This window comes from Rhinolophus sinicus, chromosome 3, assembly GCF_057876585.1.
Source record: "Rhinolophus sinicus isolate RSI-liver-muscle chromosome 3, RSI-T2T, whole genome shotgun sequence".
Lineage (NCBI taxonomy): Eukaryota > Metazoa > Chordata > Mammalia > Chiroptera > Rhinolophidae > Rhinolophus > Rhinolophus sinicus.
Genome location: NC_142503.1, coordinates 46,876,626 through 46,896,008, shown reverse-complemented (window position 1 = coordinate 46,896,008; position 19,383 = coordinate 46,876,626). Strand labels below are relative to the sequence as shown.

At 39.2% G+C, this 19,383-nt stretch overlaps 1 protein-coding gene across 4 annotated transcripts in view; it reads right to left on the bottom strand.

Moving 5' to 3' along the window:
• Positions 1–19,383, bottom strand: part of ARHGEF28 (Rho guanine nucleotide exchange factor 28) — a 289,722-nt gene that overhangs the window by 148,029 nt on the left and 122,310 nt on the right. For all 4 annotated transcript variants that reach the window (XM_088796567.1, XM_088796568.1, XM_088796569.1 and 1 more), the window contains 2 exons: positions 5,786–5,969; positions 2,589–2,769 (listed from right to left, as the gene is read on the bottom strand). In XM_088796567.1, coding sequence (XP_088652693.1) covers positions 2,589–2,769; positions 5,786–5,969 — 365 coding nt within the window. The remainder of the gene's footprint in view (positions 1–2,588; positions 2,770–5,785; positions 5,970–19,383) is intronic.

Genomic DNA, 19,383 nt, shown 5'->3' with positions numbered 1-19,383 from the left:
AGCCTTAAAAAGAAGCCACCCTCTTGGGACACAGTATTTTTTTTCAAATGGATTCCCCACAGCCAGTGAAAATGTGAAGAAACATGGAATTATGTGTTGATGAGTCAAATGGTAAGCCAGCCCAAGACTGTATCAGCATATATTTCAAAACAAATTCCTGGGCAAACTTGGACAGGCAATTCTACAACTGACAGACCCCTGAGGCCCCCGAGCATGTGATTAAAGCTCAGTGTCTCAAGAACTAAACTCTTAGCACTCTGATTAACAGGAAAAGTTCTGTTATGAGGAGAGAACTAAAACATGATCAAAAGATATAGCTAAAATTTTGCCTATTATTTAATTTCCTAATATCTACCTTTACAGCTTGGATATACAGCATCAACCTAGCATTTTTTAACATTTAATATTTACTACAAATTATCAGTCCACCAGTGCCAGCTGTCGTAGAATGTGATAACATGAATTCTTTACAATTTGGAACAAATATGGCTTCTCAGTGGGATCACCTGAATGGCTCTTGGATATGGGAATGCAAACTCAGGTTTCCACAGCAAGATTTTATTGTTGTTGCTCTAGAAGTCTGCAGAAAACTAAGTAATGCCCAAACCCTGAGACTGAAGATGCCTCCTTCACTTCACTCCTTCACTGAGGACATGCTGTGGTTCACTGAAAATAAATTAGTCTCTCACATCAAAGTCATATATAAAAACAGACTTTGAGACATCTAAGATTTAATAAAGCATGAATACTTTATTACTATACATAATCTCATATTCGTAACCACGAATTGCAAAGCTTTAGTGTGGACAACCTATATCACAATTACCACCTGCTTACATTTAAAATAACATCTAGCCAAGTAAAAAAGTACCACACAAAAAAAATTTAAACTCAAGAATACCAAAGAAACATTTTTGTCGGGCAGGTAAGAATTAAAGACTTTGAATGTCCTAAGAATCTCAGCCCTATTCCCTATGGGTCTCCCCACTCACTACGCAGCCACACAACTTGGGGTAGGAAGCCAAAAGAGGGGTGCTGACACCTCAAACACAAGGCCATTCCATTGTAACTGATCCTTTTATCAATGTTTTATCATAAATAAATTTTCTCGGTGTTTTTCATAAAATGAAAATCTCCAAGTAACTGGAAAGCAATTTCCATTTAGTCTTTGTTATTATAAAGTCCACTACAATAAATTATTCAAGCATCTCAATTGACTCCTCCTAAATTCTCCCCCACGGTCACCAGTGCTATCTCCAATGTATAAGAAATCACAAATCCAACCTAAGAAGTTGGACAATTTAATATTGAAAAGAAAGTTCAATAATTTTTGTTATACACAGAGCCTGCTCTATCTTTTTCAGGGGTTTTGTCACTAGGTGCCGTGCTGCATTCAGAGCATCTGTTCTACAGACACACATGTGGCTGAGCTCTGCCCCGACAGAGCTGCAGGGAGTAGAGCTCATCCCGAGCAGTGCTGCTCGCATGGCCAAGCTTCTGCCCGGCTGGGATGTCCACCTCTAGGGGCATCTACAACTGGGGAAAACCACAGGGACTGCTAAAGGCTTAGGATCTTTACATGACAAGTATCCTTACGCAAAATGAGGAAACACCGTATGCCAGGAAATTATACACTACATTCCCTAAAACCCAACTAAGGGATGTCGTTCATAATCTGAAGAGCATGTTTCATTTTAATTGTTTAAATAAAATCCTACATGGAGTAAGCCAACACTAATGTTTATTTTATATATAGTGTTTCTGGCTAAATCTTTCATTTTATGAAGCAAACATTTTACAAAAACCTTGATATATAATGATATGAGTTTCCTTAAATGTTTACTCTGTAAAGACTATACAGTCTTGAAACCTGTGCCTTTTTAATGGGTGTGCTTGAGAACACAGGGGTCATGGGATCTGCTGAGCGAATCCATTACACCCCTGAGCACTGTCAACTAGACTGACTCAAGCCCTTTTCCTCAAAATAACACTTTGCTTAATAATAATTAAAAGATATAAATATTCTTTATATTCTTCCAGATTCCACATAAAAATAAAAATGAAGATGAACTATTTGAAACGCTGACATGGGCATGCTATGCTAGCACTCAATGCTGGTGTGTGGCCCATGGTGGGAGGGGAGAAAACCTCTTTGAAAAAGTACTGGTTTCGAATGACCAATCCCCATTCAAGAAGAATCTGCACACAGGACAAAGGCTTCACTACGTCTAAGCCATAAGAAACTCCACATGTAGATTGTATACATGGGAAACAACCATAAATGCAATTACTTTAGATGAGAATTATAATACAACAAATACATTCACAGAAAATATCCAATATTAGAATATTAAAACCCAACATTGGCAAGGGCTAGCTCATGAAAAGTAAAGGAAACAAGAACATTATATAAAGTACTATTTTCTACTGCCCAAATATTACAGAATGATCTTCATTCTACTGATGTAACAGTTTCCAATTCCATGTCCCCCAAGGTTCTATTAGAAACACACTGTTCCCCAAACAAGGAGTGCTGCCTGCACCCTCAAAGAGTGTGGTATCGTATGCCAGAACACTGGGGCACAAACCTTGATGAGAAAGGCTCTATCCCAAAAGTATTTCCTGAAGAGTTTAATATCTGCCTCCAACAAATGCTCAGCTGTGTGGTTAAACGTCAGGATCAGCGTTTCTGACGAGTGAATATACCGCAGGAAGGCATCTTCGCTGAGCTGCACTCGGGAGAAGTCTGGGGAACGTCTGCCCTGCAAACTGAACCGTCACAAATCAAAACCCATGCACAGCTTCAGAGATATCGACCCCAAGATCCCAGTACCCTTGTTGTCCCTGATATAACAAATCCAACCGGCAAAACGAGCCTTGAAAGCCACCTACTGACAGTAAGTACACAAGATCGTGTAAACATATCCTAATAAAGCGGTACTTCTTTTTCCACCTGGAGAAGATGTCAGCTGAAAAGTCATGCACATATATTGTATACTTTAAAGATTTGTGTAAATAATAAAACAGTACTGACTTTTAAACATAGTACTTTACCTCAGTATTTCATTCTCCTTCTCAATCTGAAAAGATGCCTTTTGCTTTAATGGGGCCACATGCAGTAGCAATTAGCTGGTAGCCAACAGTTTATTAGGTGGTTACAGTGGAAAACAGATATGATCTCCAGGGAACATGGTGAGGTTTCGATGTTACAAACAAGTGAGATATTCATAACACACTGGTCCACTGTTGTAAATCATTTTCTCATGCAAATTAAAACATGCATAAATTTGATCATGTTGTATTCTTGAATACATGCATAAACAAAGGAACAATATTCCCAAACTAAATTCTTGAATATCAGCTTATTTTCTGTTCTGTTTTGGCCGAGAACAATTGCACATTTATTAGCTATATGTAGTTTCCATATTCTGGATGGCTTGTAAGGTCATGTCATAGCAACAGTAAAACAGCCTCAGGAGGAAAACATGAGTGACTCCCAGATAACAGCCCACCTCAGCATGTCACATCCCGAAAGAATGCTCCCAGATTCCTCACATCACAGAACTGCCTCTTTCCTCTTCTTCCTTGGCCTCCTTTTGTTAATGAATGCTTGCTTTACAAACATACAGTGTACTTCTCATCAAGTAAATGTTATCTCCACCATACAGAATGACAAAAAGAGATCATAAAGAGCATGTGTACTCTAAGATGTGGGGCATCTCCCCAAACTCTTGACACCAGTTACTGGCAGGGACTCCAGAATCTTCCAGGAACCAAGTTCTTATGCCAAAGACAAGCCACTGAGGCAAATGGACTCTGAGTCTTGACAACCACCTCAGTGTTATTAATTTAGAAAATGAAAGCTCCCTCTCAGAATTTAGCTTTTTCTTCTAATCCATTTCATGAATGGATTTATTAGAAGTGTAAACTTTTAAAATACATAAAATCTTCTGGTCTTGGATCCAGTAGAAAGGTACAAAGCTACTAAGGAAGAAGAAGTCGGCCTCCAGGACCTTGCTGGAACACTAACTATCCACCATGACTAAAGCAAAGGAAGCAGTCCCGCCTTACCCATTCTGGCCAAGAGCATGGGGTCACATTAGAGCAAAGAAAAGGGCAATTTCCCTATGAATGGGCTCTTCCCTTGGTTGGTGGTCATCTGACCAAGTGAGAAAAAAACAAACAAACAGAAAGCTCTGACTTCTACTCCAACATCCATATATGCATCATATAACCATAAATTAATTATACTGAAATCTATGAAATCTATACAAGAAAAAAACAGTCCACTAATACTATAATAATGCTGACAATATTAATATTTGTGTAGCACTTTGGGAAAGTAATTTTCAATGTATTCTCCCATTTAACTGTTGTTTTTTTAATCACATATCAAGTGAAGAAAATCACTATATGTGAATCCTCCTTTCGTAAGGTAAGAATGACCAATCTGAACCATTCTAAGTAACAAACAATATATTCATTATTCATTCAAAGTGTGGATATCATCATAAAGATAGAGAACTTTACAGTTGACAAATTATTTCTCTTAGATTATTTTACTAGATCCTGATAACCACCCATTGGATAAATAGTATCTTAAGGTTTACCTGTTATTAATTGTTTCAACAAAAATTTATATTCTTTCAATGAATGTTACACGCTGAACACTGCAGTGGGTAAAACAGAAATAGTTTCAGCCCTCAAATGATTTTAAGAGGGAGACATATATGAAACAGATGATCACTATATATGTGAAATTATAAATTACGATTAATAATGTGAATTAATAATTTTAATCACAATTACTACTGTGAATTTATCATAATCGTGAAAGACTATAACTAGAAGGAATCTCTGAAGATGTGACATTTAAGCTGAAACCTGAAAGATAAGTAGGGGTTAGGTTTTTTTAAATTAACTGTAGCTCCCTGTAGAGGGATCTCCAGGGAACATGGTGAGGTTTCAATGAGGTTTCGAGGTGTCCTCCCTATAGAGGGAGCTATAGCTAATTGTCCCTAACTTTTCCCTTAACTCCTCCCCCAAGAAGTGTTAATACCAAATATATCTGTATATCTGTTTATGTCCTATATGTATACGAGGTGTGATCAAATAATACAGTGAATGTTTAAATTTTTAAAAAATGTATTACAGTAAAAGACACATTGCCATTCATTAATCCCCCTCAAAATACTCCCCCTCACTTCGAACACACTTAGCCCATCATTCTTGCCACTTTCTAAAGCAGTTCTCAAAGTCCTCTTTTGTGAGTGTCTTTAGTTGTGCTGTCGTGGCTGCCTCGATGCCCTGAATCATTTTGACTTTGGGGAAGAGTGAGAAGTCACACGGTGCCAGATCCAGTGAATAAGGTGGATGAGGACACACCGTAATGTTTTTGTTTGACAGAAATTGCCGGACCAGAAGCGATGTGTGACATGAAACGTTGTCATGATGGAGGATGATTTACGGCACACCTTAAAACACACCTTCTCTCAACCATAGCTCACACCCGACGGCACAAAACAAGTTGGAACTTGTCACACACTATTACTAAGCTTTGTGGCGCTGCTTCCCAAATTGAAGATCCCTGCCTTTCTGTTGGATGGCATTCGGCAGCAGCATTCACTGTATTGTTTGATCACACCTCATATCTGTACTTTATACATGAGAACTAATGGTAAAACATACACCAACATTAGCTTGTAGTTTGATTTCAATTTTTCCATAATGCTCGGCAGGCTTTATAGAAACAGATCAAGAGAGAAACCATCAAGTAGCCACTCACTTTGTGATATCTTCAACCAGCTTTGAGTGTCCACCATTTAAAGCTAAGTCTAATGGTGTGGTGCCCTCTTCATTGGGTAAAACCAAAGCCTGGACTCCCCCGGGGAGGCACACGAGGAACTGGAAAAGCTGAGGCAGGCCCCATCTCACAGCCAGGTGGAGGAGAGACTCTCTGTGAAGAGCACCTGAAAAAAAGACAAACTTCTATTAGTTCCTCTGTTTACAAAATTTGTCTTGTACATTTTATCAGAGACCATATATTTAGACATAATAAGAATGGCAGAGTTGGAAGGAACCATCATAAGCATCTAATTCAAACACCTCATTTTCAGATGTGGAGAGGTCAGTGATTTGTCCAAGGTCAGGCAGCTGGTAGGTGCTGGAGTCAAGTCCATTCATGGCTGGTACAATGTGCTTTCCACCCACTATGGTGCACGTTTGCATCCCTTTCATCTAGAGAAAACAACTGCTAGTAACAGACCATCGTTTGGAAACAGACACTCACTTTCTAAGGTGTCCTTTAAGGAGATGGTGCTGTTCCAGCAGGACAGGCTCTCAGAGGCCAATGCTGGAAAGCAGCCTCCCTTTCCACACTTTGTCCTCAGAGGTGCTCTCCCCTGATGAGAAACTGGGACAGAAATGGGCTTCACATATCCAGAAAACTGGAGACCATGGTCCCTCTCAAACTTCGTATCAGTGCTTTGACCCATCTATTAAATCCCTGGGATTATTTCCGTGTTGCCAAAGCCAACCCAGTGCTTTGCTTAAAACCCACGGACAAGCCAGTGCTCGGCTTGTCCCTTTACAGGTGCCCCTTTTCAGAGGGCTCCTGGATGGTCTGTGTGTCTCAGTTTTCATTGTGGTGTTTGCTGCTCTATATTATGGTTGTGTCCTAACTGATATCATCTTACAGGCTGAGGGGGTCCTTGAAGTTTTGATTCCTAACATCCAGTAACCTAAGTGGCAAACTGATGTCATTCAGTATTTGTGGAACTGAATGGCAACTGACTGGTAAAATTTCAATTATTTGTGTATGTTTAAATTGCCTTATTTGTACAGAGTGTGTGTACACCTGGATCTGTACACTTGTATTTCTACTGCAGTGACTCAGTGCCTAGGACATAGGTGGCCCATGATAAATATTACATTGGAAATAGGTAAAAGAATAAATTTGCCTACATTAAATAAAAATGTAGGCCCATGAACTGCTTAGAAATCAAAGCACACCTTAAAAGAAGCCTAATCTTAACAAACTAAACATGAAAATCCTAATACTCGAGATCTTTTGGAATAAGTATGCAGTAAGAATCTGAGCTATATACACCTTCTAGTCAATATAGGGGAGGGGCGATGGGCAGGGATGTTATTGACTGTATTTGTGATCTGAAAGAGATCCAGACAACACTGCACCCCACTGGGGTGACAGGCCTCAGAGGGTAGGGACCTGCTCTATCTTTTCTCCCAGCACAGTGCCTGGAACATGTTATGTGCCCCATAAATATTTGTCTATTTAAATGAATAAATAAATGACCAATGGGTCTTTCCGTGGCGAGTACCCATGGAAATTAGCTTTTAATAACTATAGTAATTTGGATCTGCAGCTGCTATTTGTAGCATCTATCATTCTTTGTTCTGCCTCTGACACCCCTCGATTAAACTCAGAATACAAATTATATACTCCCCTACACAAGCTTAGATGGTGAGGACAAAAATACCTACTTCTCCGCGCATAGCTTCCTGGCCACATTAACGTGATTTGATTATCCCATTGTCTTCAGTAGCATAACTTTACTATTCTATTTACTTACCCAGGCAAATGACTGACTGTACATTATGGGAACTTCCTTTAAGGCCCATCAACCCTTCTCAACACACAATTTAATCCCTAAAACCAATGTTTAACTATTATATCATAATCCACACCCAATCCTCATCAAACACCCCTCCCTGCCTGCCACCCCTTCCCTGTATTAAAATTCAATCGTTAAACCAAACTTCAAGTTCTCTATAAATTCCACTCTTGCCTTCCACATTCAAGACACTGCAAGGGTCTACGGAAAGGGACTTTCCTAAACTCAGCTGTCTTACCAGCAGGCGGTGGTGATGCTGTTTGAAGAGCCGGCCTCCAACAAAGCTCTAGTTTGAAACAACCAGGAAATACTCCACGGCACAAGGACTCAAAAGAAAACTGCTTAGTTTACATTTCTAATGAATTTATACTGTGATTTCCATATCTGGGTCAATGAACATAAGGCCTTATATTTTAAATATGCAAATGAGCCCGACTTCACTGTACATTCGTTCCATCATCCATCTGTGCAACACAGCACAGACTCCCCTCCCCCCAGTAAGATGACATCTGAAATGACTAAACATCTAAATGCAGACGTGGTGGTGCACCCTTACCAGGCATTGGTGTAATATACTCGAGATCTTCCAAAGAGCTGTGTTGGCTATTAAAGAACTTTAATTATTTTATCCTTTATGTTTTTGATCTTTAAACACATTTTATCAGAAAGTAGTGTTTTATTATTAACAGATTCCCAACAAGGCATGTTTGATAACATTTCCATTTGTGTCCTTCCTAAATAATAATCATGAAGAGAGTTGTTAGGATCAGGTAACAAAACAGACACACGTGTGAACATCCCCCTGTTAGCATGAGAATGTCACCAGCCTCACTAGGATGGAATTTCTAGGCCATAGATCCCCATCTAAATCTGGTGAGAATGTCCCATGGTTACACAGGACAATTTTCTTCCAAGAAAAATATGACCAAAAGGGAACATCCAAACTTTTTGCATTCCCTTTTAGAACAATACCATTGATAAAGGTAAGTATGGTGTCAACCATTTAAACAGGCTCCCTATAGTGTGTGGGGCACTGCCCTAAACACCTGGGGGTTCACTGTATTTAGCCTGACCCACAGTATAAGTGTGGGGAGAAGTTGTTTCCTCTACCAAGAGGGCTTTCCAGGCCTGTTCTGCTAGTGCAGCTCCCTCTTCTCTTCCTTCTGGCTCCATCCTCACATCTTGTCCAATGGGAGACAACAGTACACAGGTGGGACTGAATCACACTCTCTCCTCTTTGCCCACATCCCTCCCTCTTCCAGAATCTATCCACTTTCTGGGGAGGCGGGAAGAGTGGGGAAGAAAGGTCTTCTAATGTTTGAAGAAAACAAAAAAGCTGACCAAAATGTTTTAAGAAGAGAGCTTTCTCATTCAGTATAAAAGTCCAGACAGAGTGCAGAATCAGGCAAACAGCTTGAAATAGGAAACATCATAACATATATACATTATTCTGCTTGTTACAGAGTTTCAGATTCTTAACAGCAGTCAGGAAAACAAGCTTTGGAAAGGGGTTGTACCATTTGGCAGAGGTGGAGGTGTTTAATTAAAATGAAATCTTTTTTCCCAAATAAATAGGTGTCTTCCTGTTTAGTTGGTGCCAGCAATTATTTGAGCCAATATAACTCAACAGAATTACTAAGAATTGCCCTAATGGCAAACATTAAAAGGTATCACCTATAACACCCTGGGAATAGGATCGATCACCCAGACACAAAAAGGAACTGAGCAGGCTGGGTCATTCAATCAACATTCCCATCACAGCGTAAAGGGAAGTTCATCTGCTCCAGACTGAGAAGGAGGCTCAAAGACTACGCCCCTCTCTTGCCACACCTCAGTTTCTCTGCCTGGAAACGAGGCTGTCACATCAAAGACCCCAGATTCTAAGAGTGTTCACTCCTCCCCTGGATTTTTCAGAATCAAGAGTACATGAAATACAGCACACACCAAGAGACCTTCCAAAGTACCTGAAACACAAGAGCAGGGCTGGCCATACAGTTTGGTTATTACTAAAGGAAAGTGATTTTATTTACTGCTCAGTCCAAATTTAGGGTCATTATCATACCTACACAAGATCTGACTATGCCTTTCAATTAGCAATAAATTAAGGCTAGGAAACTGAAAAACAAATTACCAAGCCCTCAGGAACTCACATTCACTACTAGAGAAAATGTAAATGGGTACAAACACTTTGGAAAGCACAGTAGCATAATCTCATAAATTTTAAGGAACAACTGAGCAATTCCACTCCTACGTATAAAACCTAGTGAGGACTATGCTTTTTTTGTCCATTTTACATGGACAAAAATGTAAAATTGTCAAAAAGAGAAGTGATTTTTACGTCCATCGGCAATCAAATAAATTGCACTACAATGACACACTAGTGTTCTGACAGCAATAAAAATCAATTAGACTCACATAGAAGAAACTAAGAAATATAATGTTGAGGAGGAAAAGTCATAAGAGAATACACAGAATACATTTCAATTAATATGAAGTTTAAAATAGTGAAAACTAAACCATATTATTTAGGCATATAGAGGTAGCAAAACTATACGGAAAAGCAAGGAAGTGGTTACTCTAAATAAAAGTCAGCATAATACCTCTGAGGGGAAAGAACGGAATGTCACTCGGAAAGAATGATGGGTGTTGGTACTTCTGGGGTCCAAAGGTGTCTGTGGGTCTCTTCCCCTCTACAACCCCAAAACACATAGCTGTGTTCAAGGTCCTCCCCAGAACAATTCAAACAACTTCTGGGGTGAGGTCCAAGCATCAATCTTTTCTGAAGATTCCTAAGTGATTCTAATGCAAAGTCAGGGTTGAGACTATCTTAAATAAGTGGTTAACAAAACGCATATCTATGCCTCCTTTTTAAACCACTGTCTTCCCAATCAATTCTCAATATCTATTAGGTAAAAAAGTTTCACCAATGAATAAGAACAACAAAAAATTGTGACTTTTGCAAGTTATTTTTAATCCACATTATTTGCTGCTAAGCCAGGATATAGCCTTAAACACTGAGCAAAATATTAAAGCTAAAATGAGACAGGGACAATAATCTAGAAGCAAATGGTATTTTTAAACACAAGTTACTTCAGAAGTAGTTCCACTTTGTGGGGTTTAGTAATGTTTCATAATTCCTGAGTGGAGCCATTGGAATGTATTCAACACTAAATTTATGAAGAATAGTTCTTTTTTAATTCACATAAATCCAATTCATTAAAATAAGTCCTACTCTGGTTTCCAAAGCCACACATACATATTTCATGGAGGTCTACATTTCTGCATTTAAGTCATTCAGTAGACAAACATTGAATGACACTACTATTACATGTCAGGCCCTGTGGACACAGAGATGGACGTGGTCCTTGTCTTTGGAAAGCATACAGCCAGCCCACTTTTGTTCAGAGTAAAATAAATACGTGTATCTGGCCCATGAAGTCACTGATGAACTACAGCTCTAGGATGAGATACAAAGAGTGTGGATAGAAATAAGGAAACTATCTGACCTACAAGAAAACTGCGCTGCAGGTTAATTCAACCTGCATCACGTATCATGATTTGAAAATTTACCAATGTTTATAAAATGCCAAAAATGATGAGCAAATAGTAAAGAGAAGAAAAAAAAACTATCACCAAAAATGTACATGGAGAATGGAAGAGAGAATCTGGCATGAGCGTCACACATGATCTCTGATATTTTTTCAGGACTCTCAACGAGAATGGAAAGAGATGTCGTGTTTTAGGATATCTGCCATTTAGATAATCTAAGGAGGGCTTTGGTGTGTGTGTAAACAAATCACGCTTCCATACAGAAGATCAGAGGTTGGTGAGTCCAGGGATTAGAGTATAAATACACTCCTAGGAAAGACATGGACACAGAACATCCATGGAGCACAACACCAACATGGCAGCCATGGTTGGATCATAAAGCCAAAAGGCAGAAGGAAAACAAGCATAATGATAGGTTTTACCTTCCTGAAACTTCTTTTCTGCACATTTGAGACACTCAGATTACAACCACCCCTGACTGAAAATAATCTGAGAAAACACAAATCACACACACAATTATTCCAGAAAATTTGCATTGTAATATACAATACTGGAATGCACTTTGTGGATTTTGCATCTCAGATGGGTGGGTTATACTTTATTTTACCTCATGAAACTAGTACTAAATCAACTGAAACACTAAAAAGTCATTATCAGACTCAAAGATGGCAATGTAATTTCTGACCTTCACAATCTGGGGACATTTCCAGACTGAATTATACACTATGAACATCAATACAAGATAGTAAGAATCCAGACACAACACTGTATAGTGCAAAGGAGGAAAGACTAAAGGGTGGAATGTCTGGATTTGAACATTCACAGAGATGTAGCTTTGGGCAGACCACCTAATTCTCAAGTTTTAAGTTGCTTGATCTGTAAAAAGAAAAGTGATATCTGCCCTGCCTACTATTCAGGATTGTCAGGGGGCTATAAGGAAAATAACACATGGGACAGAGTTCTCAAGAACTAGGAAAGCCAGTATTGGGGGACCTTAGTCATACATAGTTATCTGTTCTTTTAATACAAAAAAATATATAATAAACAGTCACTAAATTGATATACGATAGGTTTGAGAACAGTTTTCCTGTGCTTATAATTTAAAAGCATAATTTAAAGGAACTAGCTGTCTGCTTAGGAGGCACTATAATTGCATCAATGTAAGACACCAGATGTGTCATTAAGACAAATGTGCTTCAGTCCAAGCCTCGGGCATAAGCAGCAATTATGTCACACCTCCTTTCCAGCCTGTGCAGTCACTTTTTTTCATTTGTTAATATTTCTTCAAGGCTGATTCCATCCACCATCAGTTATTTGTTGGATATTTGCTGACAGCCTACTATGTGCCAGGCATTCTTTGCTCTACCTTCATACTACAGGGACCTTCCCAAAGGACCCACCAGGAACCCTATTCTGTTTGGGAGACAAATGAAATACAATGCAGTCTAATTTGATTATTGACAAGCAGACAAAGTGTTGACTCATCATATCTTGGAAACGGCTTTTTGAAGTCTGAACGGGGAGTCTGAATTCAAACACAACCAGAAAACTAGCCATTCATCTGAGTCAGGCAGGGTCCACTCACTGCCTTTGCGCTGAAAGCCAGAGCCCCAAGTCCGAAGACTCAGACTGAGAAATATTAAACTCTGTGGAAATGAGCTATAACTTCAATGGGAGACCTCATCTCCTGCGTCAGCATGGGGGCACACTCAGCAGGGGATGTTCTGGTAAGAATAGGAAAAGGTAAATGGGATAAACAAAACTGGAAATCAGTATATAAAGTGCTTCCTACCTGGAGTGAGGGTGGGGAGGTTGGAAAAGTTGATTAGAAATCTAGATGGGCAGCTGTTATGCATGAATGAAAGCAAAGAAATGAAACCACCACAACCACCTTTATGTCTTCCTTACTAGGTAGTGATGACTATAAGAACTTTATATTCCTTGTGTCCATCTAACATGTATTAAGCAATTTACATGCTTTATCTCATTTAATCCAGCATGAGGTAGGGACTATTAACATTCCCATTTCATAGGGGCAGAAACTGAGGCTTGACACAACTATGCAATTGCCCGAGCTCACTCAGGTAGTAAATGGAGCATCAAGGATTTGAACCCAGACTTTTCTGTCTCCAAAACTAAGTCCTTCATTATTATATCTTCCATTAAGCAAAGAAATAATTGGGCAAAATAAGACAAAACCAAGAAGAGAAGGGCAGAAAAGACAGAACTTGAATAAATCAACAAATTGAGAGTAAAGAAAAACAAGCAGAAGGAAACTAAGCTACACCAATCCGAAGGGTCCAGGGTCACACCCCACAATCCAGTTGTTGGCTTGAGATGTCATTATACATATGCGTACAGACTCACACACCCCACGACAAAACTGCTGAATAAAAGCTGCTACAGCTACACGTGGGGAAGAGAAAGTAGGTATGTGGGTATCATCCTAGGGTAGGATTACAGAAGATTTTGAGGGGTTTATCCATGTATAGCTTCATGCCTACATCAAGGCCCATATTTGAAAGAGTCAAGACAAGGCCTCATAAAGTTCACTTGGGCCCAGTAAAGGCGGGGGGGGGGGGGGGGGCATTGCAACAGGACACAGGTCATTTCTCTAAGAACATGCCATCACTTCTGGCTCACTGCCCACCCCCTTCCCCCAGGCCCCTCCCAGCCATCTTCTTCCACCGCCAGTCTTTTAAGCTCTAAACATTGGTAATTTTAAAACCAATGTTCTGTTTATTTTTTAAATAAAACAGTACAAGGACAACTGCCAGCATTCAAATCCTATTAAAGAAATCTAGGAAAACAGCAAAATTTCAACTTTTTTCCTCAAAATAAGTATTAAGAGAATACTTGGCTACTATCATTTTCAAATTCCATTTTAGTCCTTTGTATGTAACCAAACACTGTTATATGCATCCTGCAACATTTGAAGAGCTCCCAGAGAAGAGAATCCAGGAATGGGACTCAATCAACCAGAGGTAAATTTCAAAACCTTCCACGTTCCCAGATCCTTTGGGAAGCAAATTAGAGCAGAGTACTTGAAAACAAAAGCTGCCACTTACATTTTTTTTGCCTTGAAAAAGATGAGAGAGAGGGAAAAGGTAACCTGAATGAAACCCTCTGCTCTGTTCCCCAGAGGTGAGAGTAAATATGTAATTCTCTATTGCAGTCTAAGGGCCACTGGTGCCAGACAAAAGTCGGAAGCTTGCTTTTTAAGGAAGAGTTTAAAAGAAGAGCCTTTTATTCTTTAAAACATAGTATCTTCAACAAAGAACGTGCTGAATAAGAGTTTACTGACTTAACTGAAAAATAAATCTAGATAATCTAACAGGGAAAAAATCTTTTTCCTTAAGAATTCAATCCTGTATCTAATTCTTTACCACCAAAAAAAACAATTCCTTAAAAATGAAAAGATGAAAAAGGGACAGAAGGTAGAGAAGACATTTTTAAATTAAGGATTTAAAACTTCACAACGATGCACATTTGTGGGCACATGCGTGGCTAAGGGCTGTGAAACAATTTTACCAACTTACCATTGGACCTATTTTAAAGAGCATTCGCTTCACCACTAGCATTTATCCAGTGGGTTACCTTGGCAACTGAAGGAATGTAATACCAGCTTTAAATGTCAGAAAAGAAAGTATGGAGGTATTTGGCCCTTTCAATACTATCAGGAGTGATGAAAAGCTAGAAAACAATACTGTGCATACACAACTGCCGGAAAAATGTCAAGATTTCCAAGAGAAATATAAACTCCCAGAATCAGTCAATACCTATAATTTCAAAACTGCATTCATTTCATTATGCATTAATTTTAAAACTCCTCAGATCTTTTTCTTTTTTTAAGAAAAACCTGGAAACTTCTAGTTTGTAATACTTCTGTCCTTTCTGAGTCTCCTACCCACTGGTATTTCAGCTGATGTTATTTCAAACTTGCTGTCCAGTACAAAGTTTGGGGGCAGAAACACAAAGCTGACATTTCACATGGTCTGTGGGCCAAGTCATAATTCAATGTGCCATCTCCTGGTTAATAAAGCCTGGAACACAGTGAAGTGGGGACCAACCAACAGAGCTGCCAGGCTCCTGAGCCTCATTCTGCTGTCTATTTCTACAGCCAGCAAACTGTGTTCAAGGATAACAACATCAGCAAAGCTCCATTTCAAGTGTTAAACAAATCTTGCTTCTTACTGGTTACAGATCTCTTCCCTCTATTCAAAGAAAGATAAACAGATATTTTCCTCTGTCAAACATTGCTGGCCCACACCTTCCCTTCTCCTGTTGCCTAGAAAGAAGGTGATGGTTTTGGGTATGTGGCTTGAAACAAGATGTAGATGTTACAGAACATTGGCAGTTCTCACCGAGTCTTTCGTAATGAACTGTTAATTCTCACTTAATGGCTTTTCCTGCAGATAAGAAGCAATATTATGACTGCTCTTTAAACTCCTTGAGAGAACACTAAACAATCAAGACACATTTTAACAGTTGCTGAATAACCCCTACTCTTAAAAACTTTCTTCCGTAGTCCTTTTGGCCCTCTGCATTGCTTTCCTCTTTCCCTATTAGTTGTAAAGTGTAGGAAGACAAACATTCTCCTTCAAAGGGAGCTAATTTATGAAGACTCTGTTAATAAAGCAAAGCCTCATTCTAACCATTCTTCTTCTTAGTAACAGCATCACATTACATAACCTGTACATTAAACTTGGGTCCATGCCAAGGATTCTACTTTTCCTTTAAGTCACTATTCATTGCACCATGACTTGTTTTTGCAGACAGAGACTGTTCTTGGATTTGCCCTTCCAACATGGATTCTGCAACTAATCAACCATTTCTCTAATTTCTGGATTCAAATCTAAATCTGTGGTGATTGCTATAACTCTATTAGTGTTACCTGCACAGTAAGGAGCAGACTTCTGGCATGTTTTTTGGAATCAATAACTACATTGATTCTCTAAGCCACCCTTAGTAGGTCCTCCCAGTTGCAACAATTAATTGTCCTTGGGGACAGCGGTCCAACCCACCATACATGCACAGAATGAAAACTGGGCTCTCTAAATACATCAGCTGTGTTTCCCTTTATGCCCAAGACAGAAAGGTTGCAAAAGCTCAGGTGGCTTACCTTAAAAACTGCTTCCATTCATAGAACCAATTATAAAGGCAGGAGGAAAGTTTGACTCTTTAAACTTGAAAAAGCAATCTAATAGATAAACTTTGCCTTGTTTTATTAAAGATTTTAGTATGTTTGCCCTGCAGATTCAATTCATGGTATCACCTTTCTTAAATGTTCTCACCACTAAAAGGAAATGGTAATTATGTGATGGAACGGAGGTGTTAACTGATGTAATGGTAATAATTACGTAGCAGTATGTCAATGTATCGAATCAACACACTGAATCCCTTACAGTTACACAAAGTCATATGTCAATGATATCTCAAAAGCTGGGGAAAAAACAGGTTTTGTCATGTTTTTATAATTGGTATAATGAAGAGTTCCATCTCTCCCACAACAAAGAACGTCTGCCTATAATGAGACCTTTGAATATATGAACTACTTTTACCTAGAGAACTGCAGACAAGTCCAAATTGGTTTTTCAAAATATTAACAGTTTACTTTGGGGGGGAAAAATGTCTTGAATCTTCAAATTGTTGCTATATATTGGTTTGTAAGTATATATATATATATATATATATATATATATATATATATATATATATATGAGAGAGAGAGTAACTATAAATATATATGAGATACTCTCATATATATGCCTTTTTTCTTTTAAGCAAGTGGCCTTTTTTGTTGTTGTTAAATCAGAAAACATAAACGGGACAAGCTCTACCTCTTCCATAGGTTGTGAGAGGAACTACTAGGTCCCCAGCTCAGTGTCATCAGTCCCCTGAGATAGTATTTGTAGTCCCTTTGGGCTCTGTACTCAAATAGCAGCCACCCCAGTGGTGATGGCAAGCTTGGTGCTTGCCAGCCATGTCAAGCTTCTGGGAATACAAGCGAAGGAAAGTAATTTGGTTGAGCAGGAAGAGAAGACTTTAACTCAAAAATTATCTGAGCACCAACAGAATAAAACAGAATATTTTATCCCAGTTAACCTAATTGTCAAAATTATGTCAATTTCTGAGAAAAGGCTTCTGTCCAAAAAATAAACAAGCGAAATCCCCAAGACAGAAAAAAAATTAATTGTGAAATTTTATTGGATAATTATTATGTAACTTTTCAAAGTTTTACTGCAAATATGGGGTCCTAAATCCCTGCAAAAGCTTTTAGAATGAAAGCTTTTTCCACAAAAGAATGGATTTAATTTTATGAAATAGGAATCCAATTTTATTTCTGGCACAAAATTAAATAAAACCGGGATATTTCCTTCCCTAGGACACATAACGAAGTTGCATTGTGAGTAATGATGGGTAAGATACAGGGCCAAAAAAAGGCTCTGCTTTTCTTTATGAGACACAACAGTCCTTTCAGATTCTGGCTCTTCTCCAGGATCTCAGGCCTTCCTGATAACTTTCAGTGATTGAAAAGAAAAAAAGGGATTTATTATAAAATGCAAGGAAATACATTAATGCTTCATTCAGGTTCTTCCAAGACAAAGTCATTACAGAAATCAATACTCATTCAGTAACATCCATTTATGCCCCCCCGCCCAAAAGCAAAAATAAATAAACACAAAGAAGTTTTAGTAAGTATGAATAGTGAAGGTTTAAATAGTTTTTGGATAAGTATTAAAAGAAACAATTACCAGGAAAAAAACTGTTTCCACTTACAATGCCACTCCCACTAACACAGATAAACTCCAGTGGGCCCCATGCCTCAGTTTATTTCTTCCTTTGTTACTGTAATTAATTTACCTTGAAGACATGCAACACTAATAAAACATGTACACTAGAAAAAGATGCATTGAGCATTTAAGAGATTCTGAACTGCTTAGAGTAAAACTCTATTCAGTTGAAGGGAAGGGACCAAGATGGAGACATAGGAGTCTTCTGAATTTCCCTCCTCCTATGGAAGCACCAAATGTACAGCTGTACACAGAGCAATTCTCTGAGAGAAAGCCAGAAACTAACTGAATGACTCCTACACACAAGATGAATGAGAAGATACCCACATCGAAATGGATAGGAAAAACTGAGACACACTCTCATCATAAATCCCATTCCCGGCACAGAGCCATAAAATCAGAAGGGAACACCCAACTCCCAGCTTCTCCCAAAGGAGTAAAGGATTTGGATCACATATCTAATACCCCAACTTTTAAGGCTTACCCCTGAAAGATGGGACCCCACAACACCTAGCTCTGAAAGCCAAAAGGGCTTGAATCCATGACTCCCACAGGACTATCGCAAACAAAGAAGCAGTTCTCAATGGTCACCCAAACACGAACCATGGCTATCTCTCCAGGGCTTTGCGTAGGGGGAGCAAGCAGAAACACCCATCTCCCAGTCGTTCTCTGGAAGGGAACTGACTACATACAAGCTATTGCCTGAGTGTCCAGCTTCTAAAAGCATGCATCCAGGGGCTGGCTGGACCCCAGGGGAGCCAGCGGGCATTCCCCCCTTCTCACTCAGATCACTCCATCAATAAAGCCAGATCACCAGCAACTCTCTGGAAGGAGCTTGTACATATATCTGGCCAACCAATGACAGGTTCTCGGCTCACCTGGTTCTGATAGCCAATGGGGTTGCATTCACCAGGACTGTAGTGGATAAAGAAGCAGCTAATGGGTGCTCACATGAGTACTCACTGTAGCTATCCCACCAGGGTTCAGCACAGAAGGAGCAAGCAAAAAAATCCAAAAAAAAAACTTGTCTCCCAGTCTTTCCCTGGAAGAGGTTTCACTGCATATTTTCCCAGCTTCCACCTTCTAATCAGCCTGAATCTAGGTGTTGAGTGAGATCCTCCCCTTCAGGACATGATGGGTCTTGGCACACCCTCAAGTACTAGGGGCCACTAAGAACAAACACGGAAACCTGGACAAACACAAAGGTTTCAGAGGGACCATAAGTTTGGGCCAGACTGACTGACGAGTTTCATTTCCTACACAAGACTAGTCTGTCTAGACTGGGAGAGATGGTTACTTTATGTAATGCACAGAAACCAACAGAAAGCCGTGGAAAATGAAGAAACAAAAGAGAATATTTTCCAAACAAAAACATAAATCTCCAGAAATCAGTCTTAATGAACGGA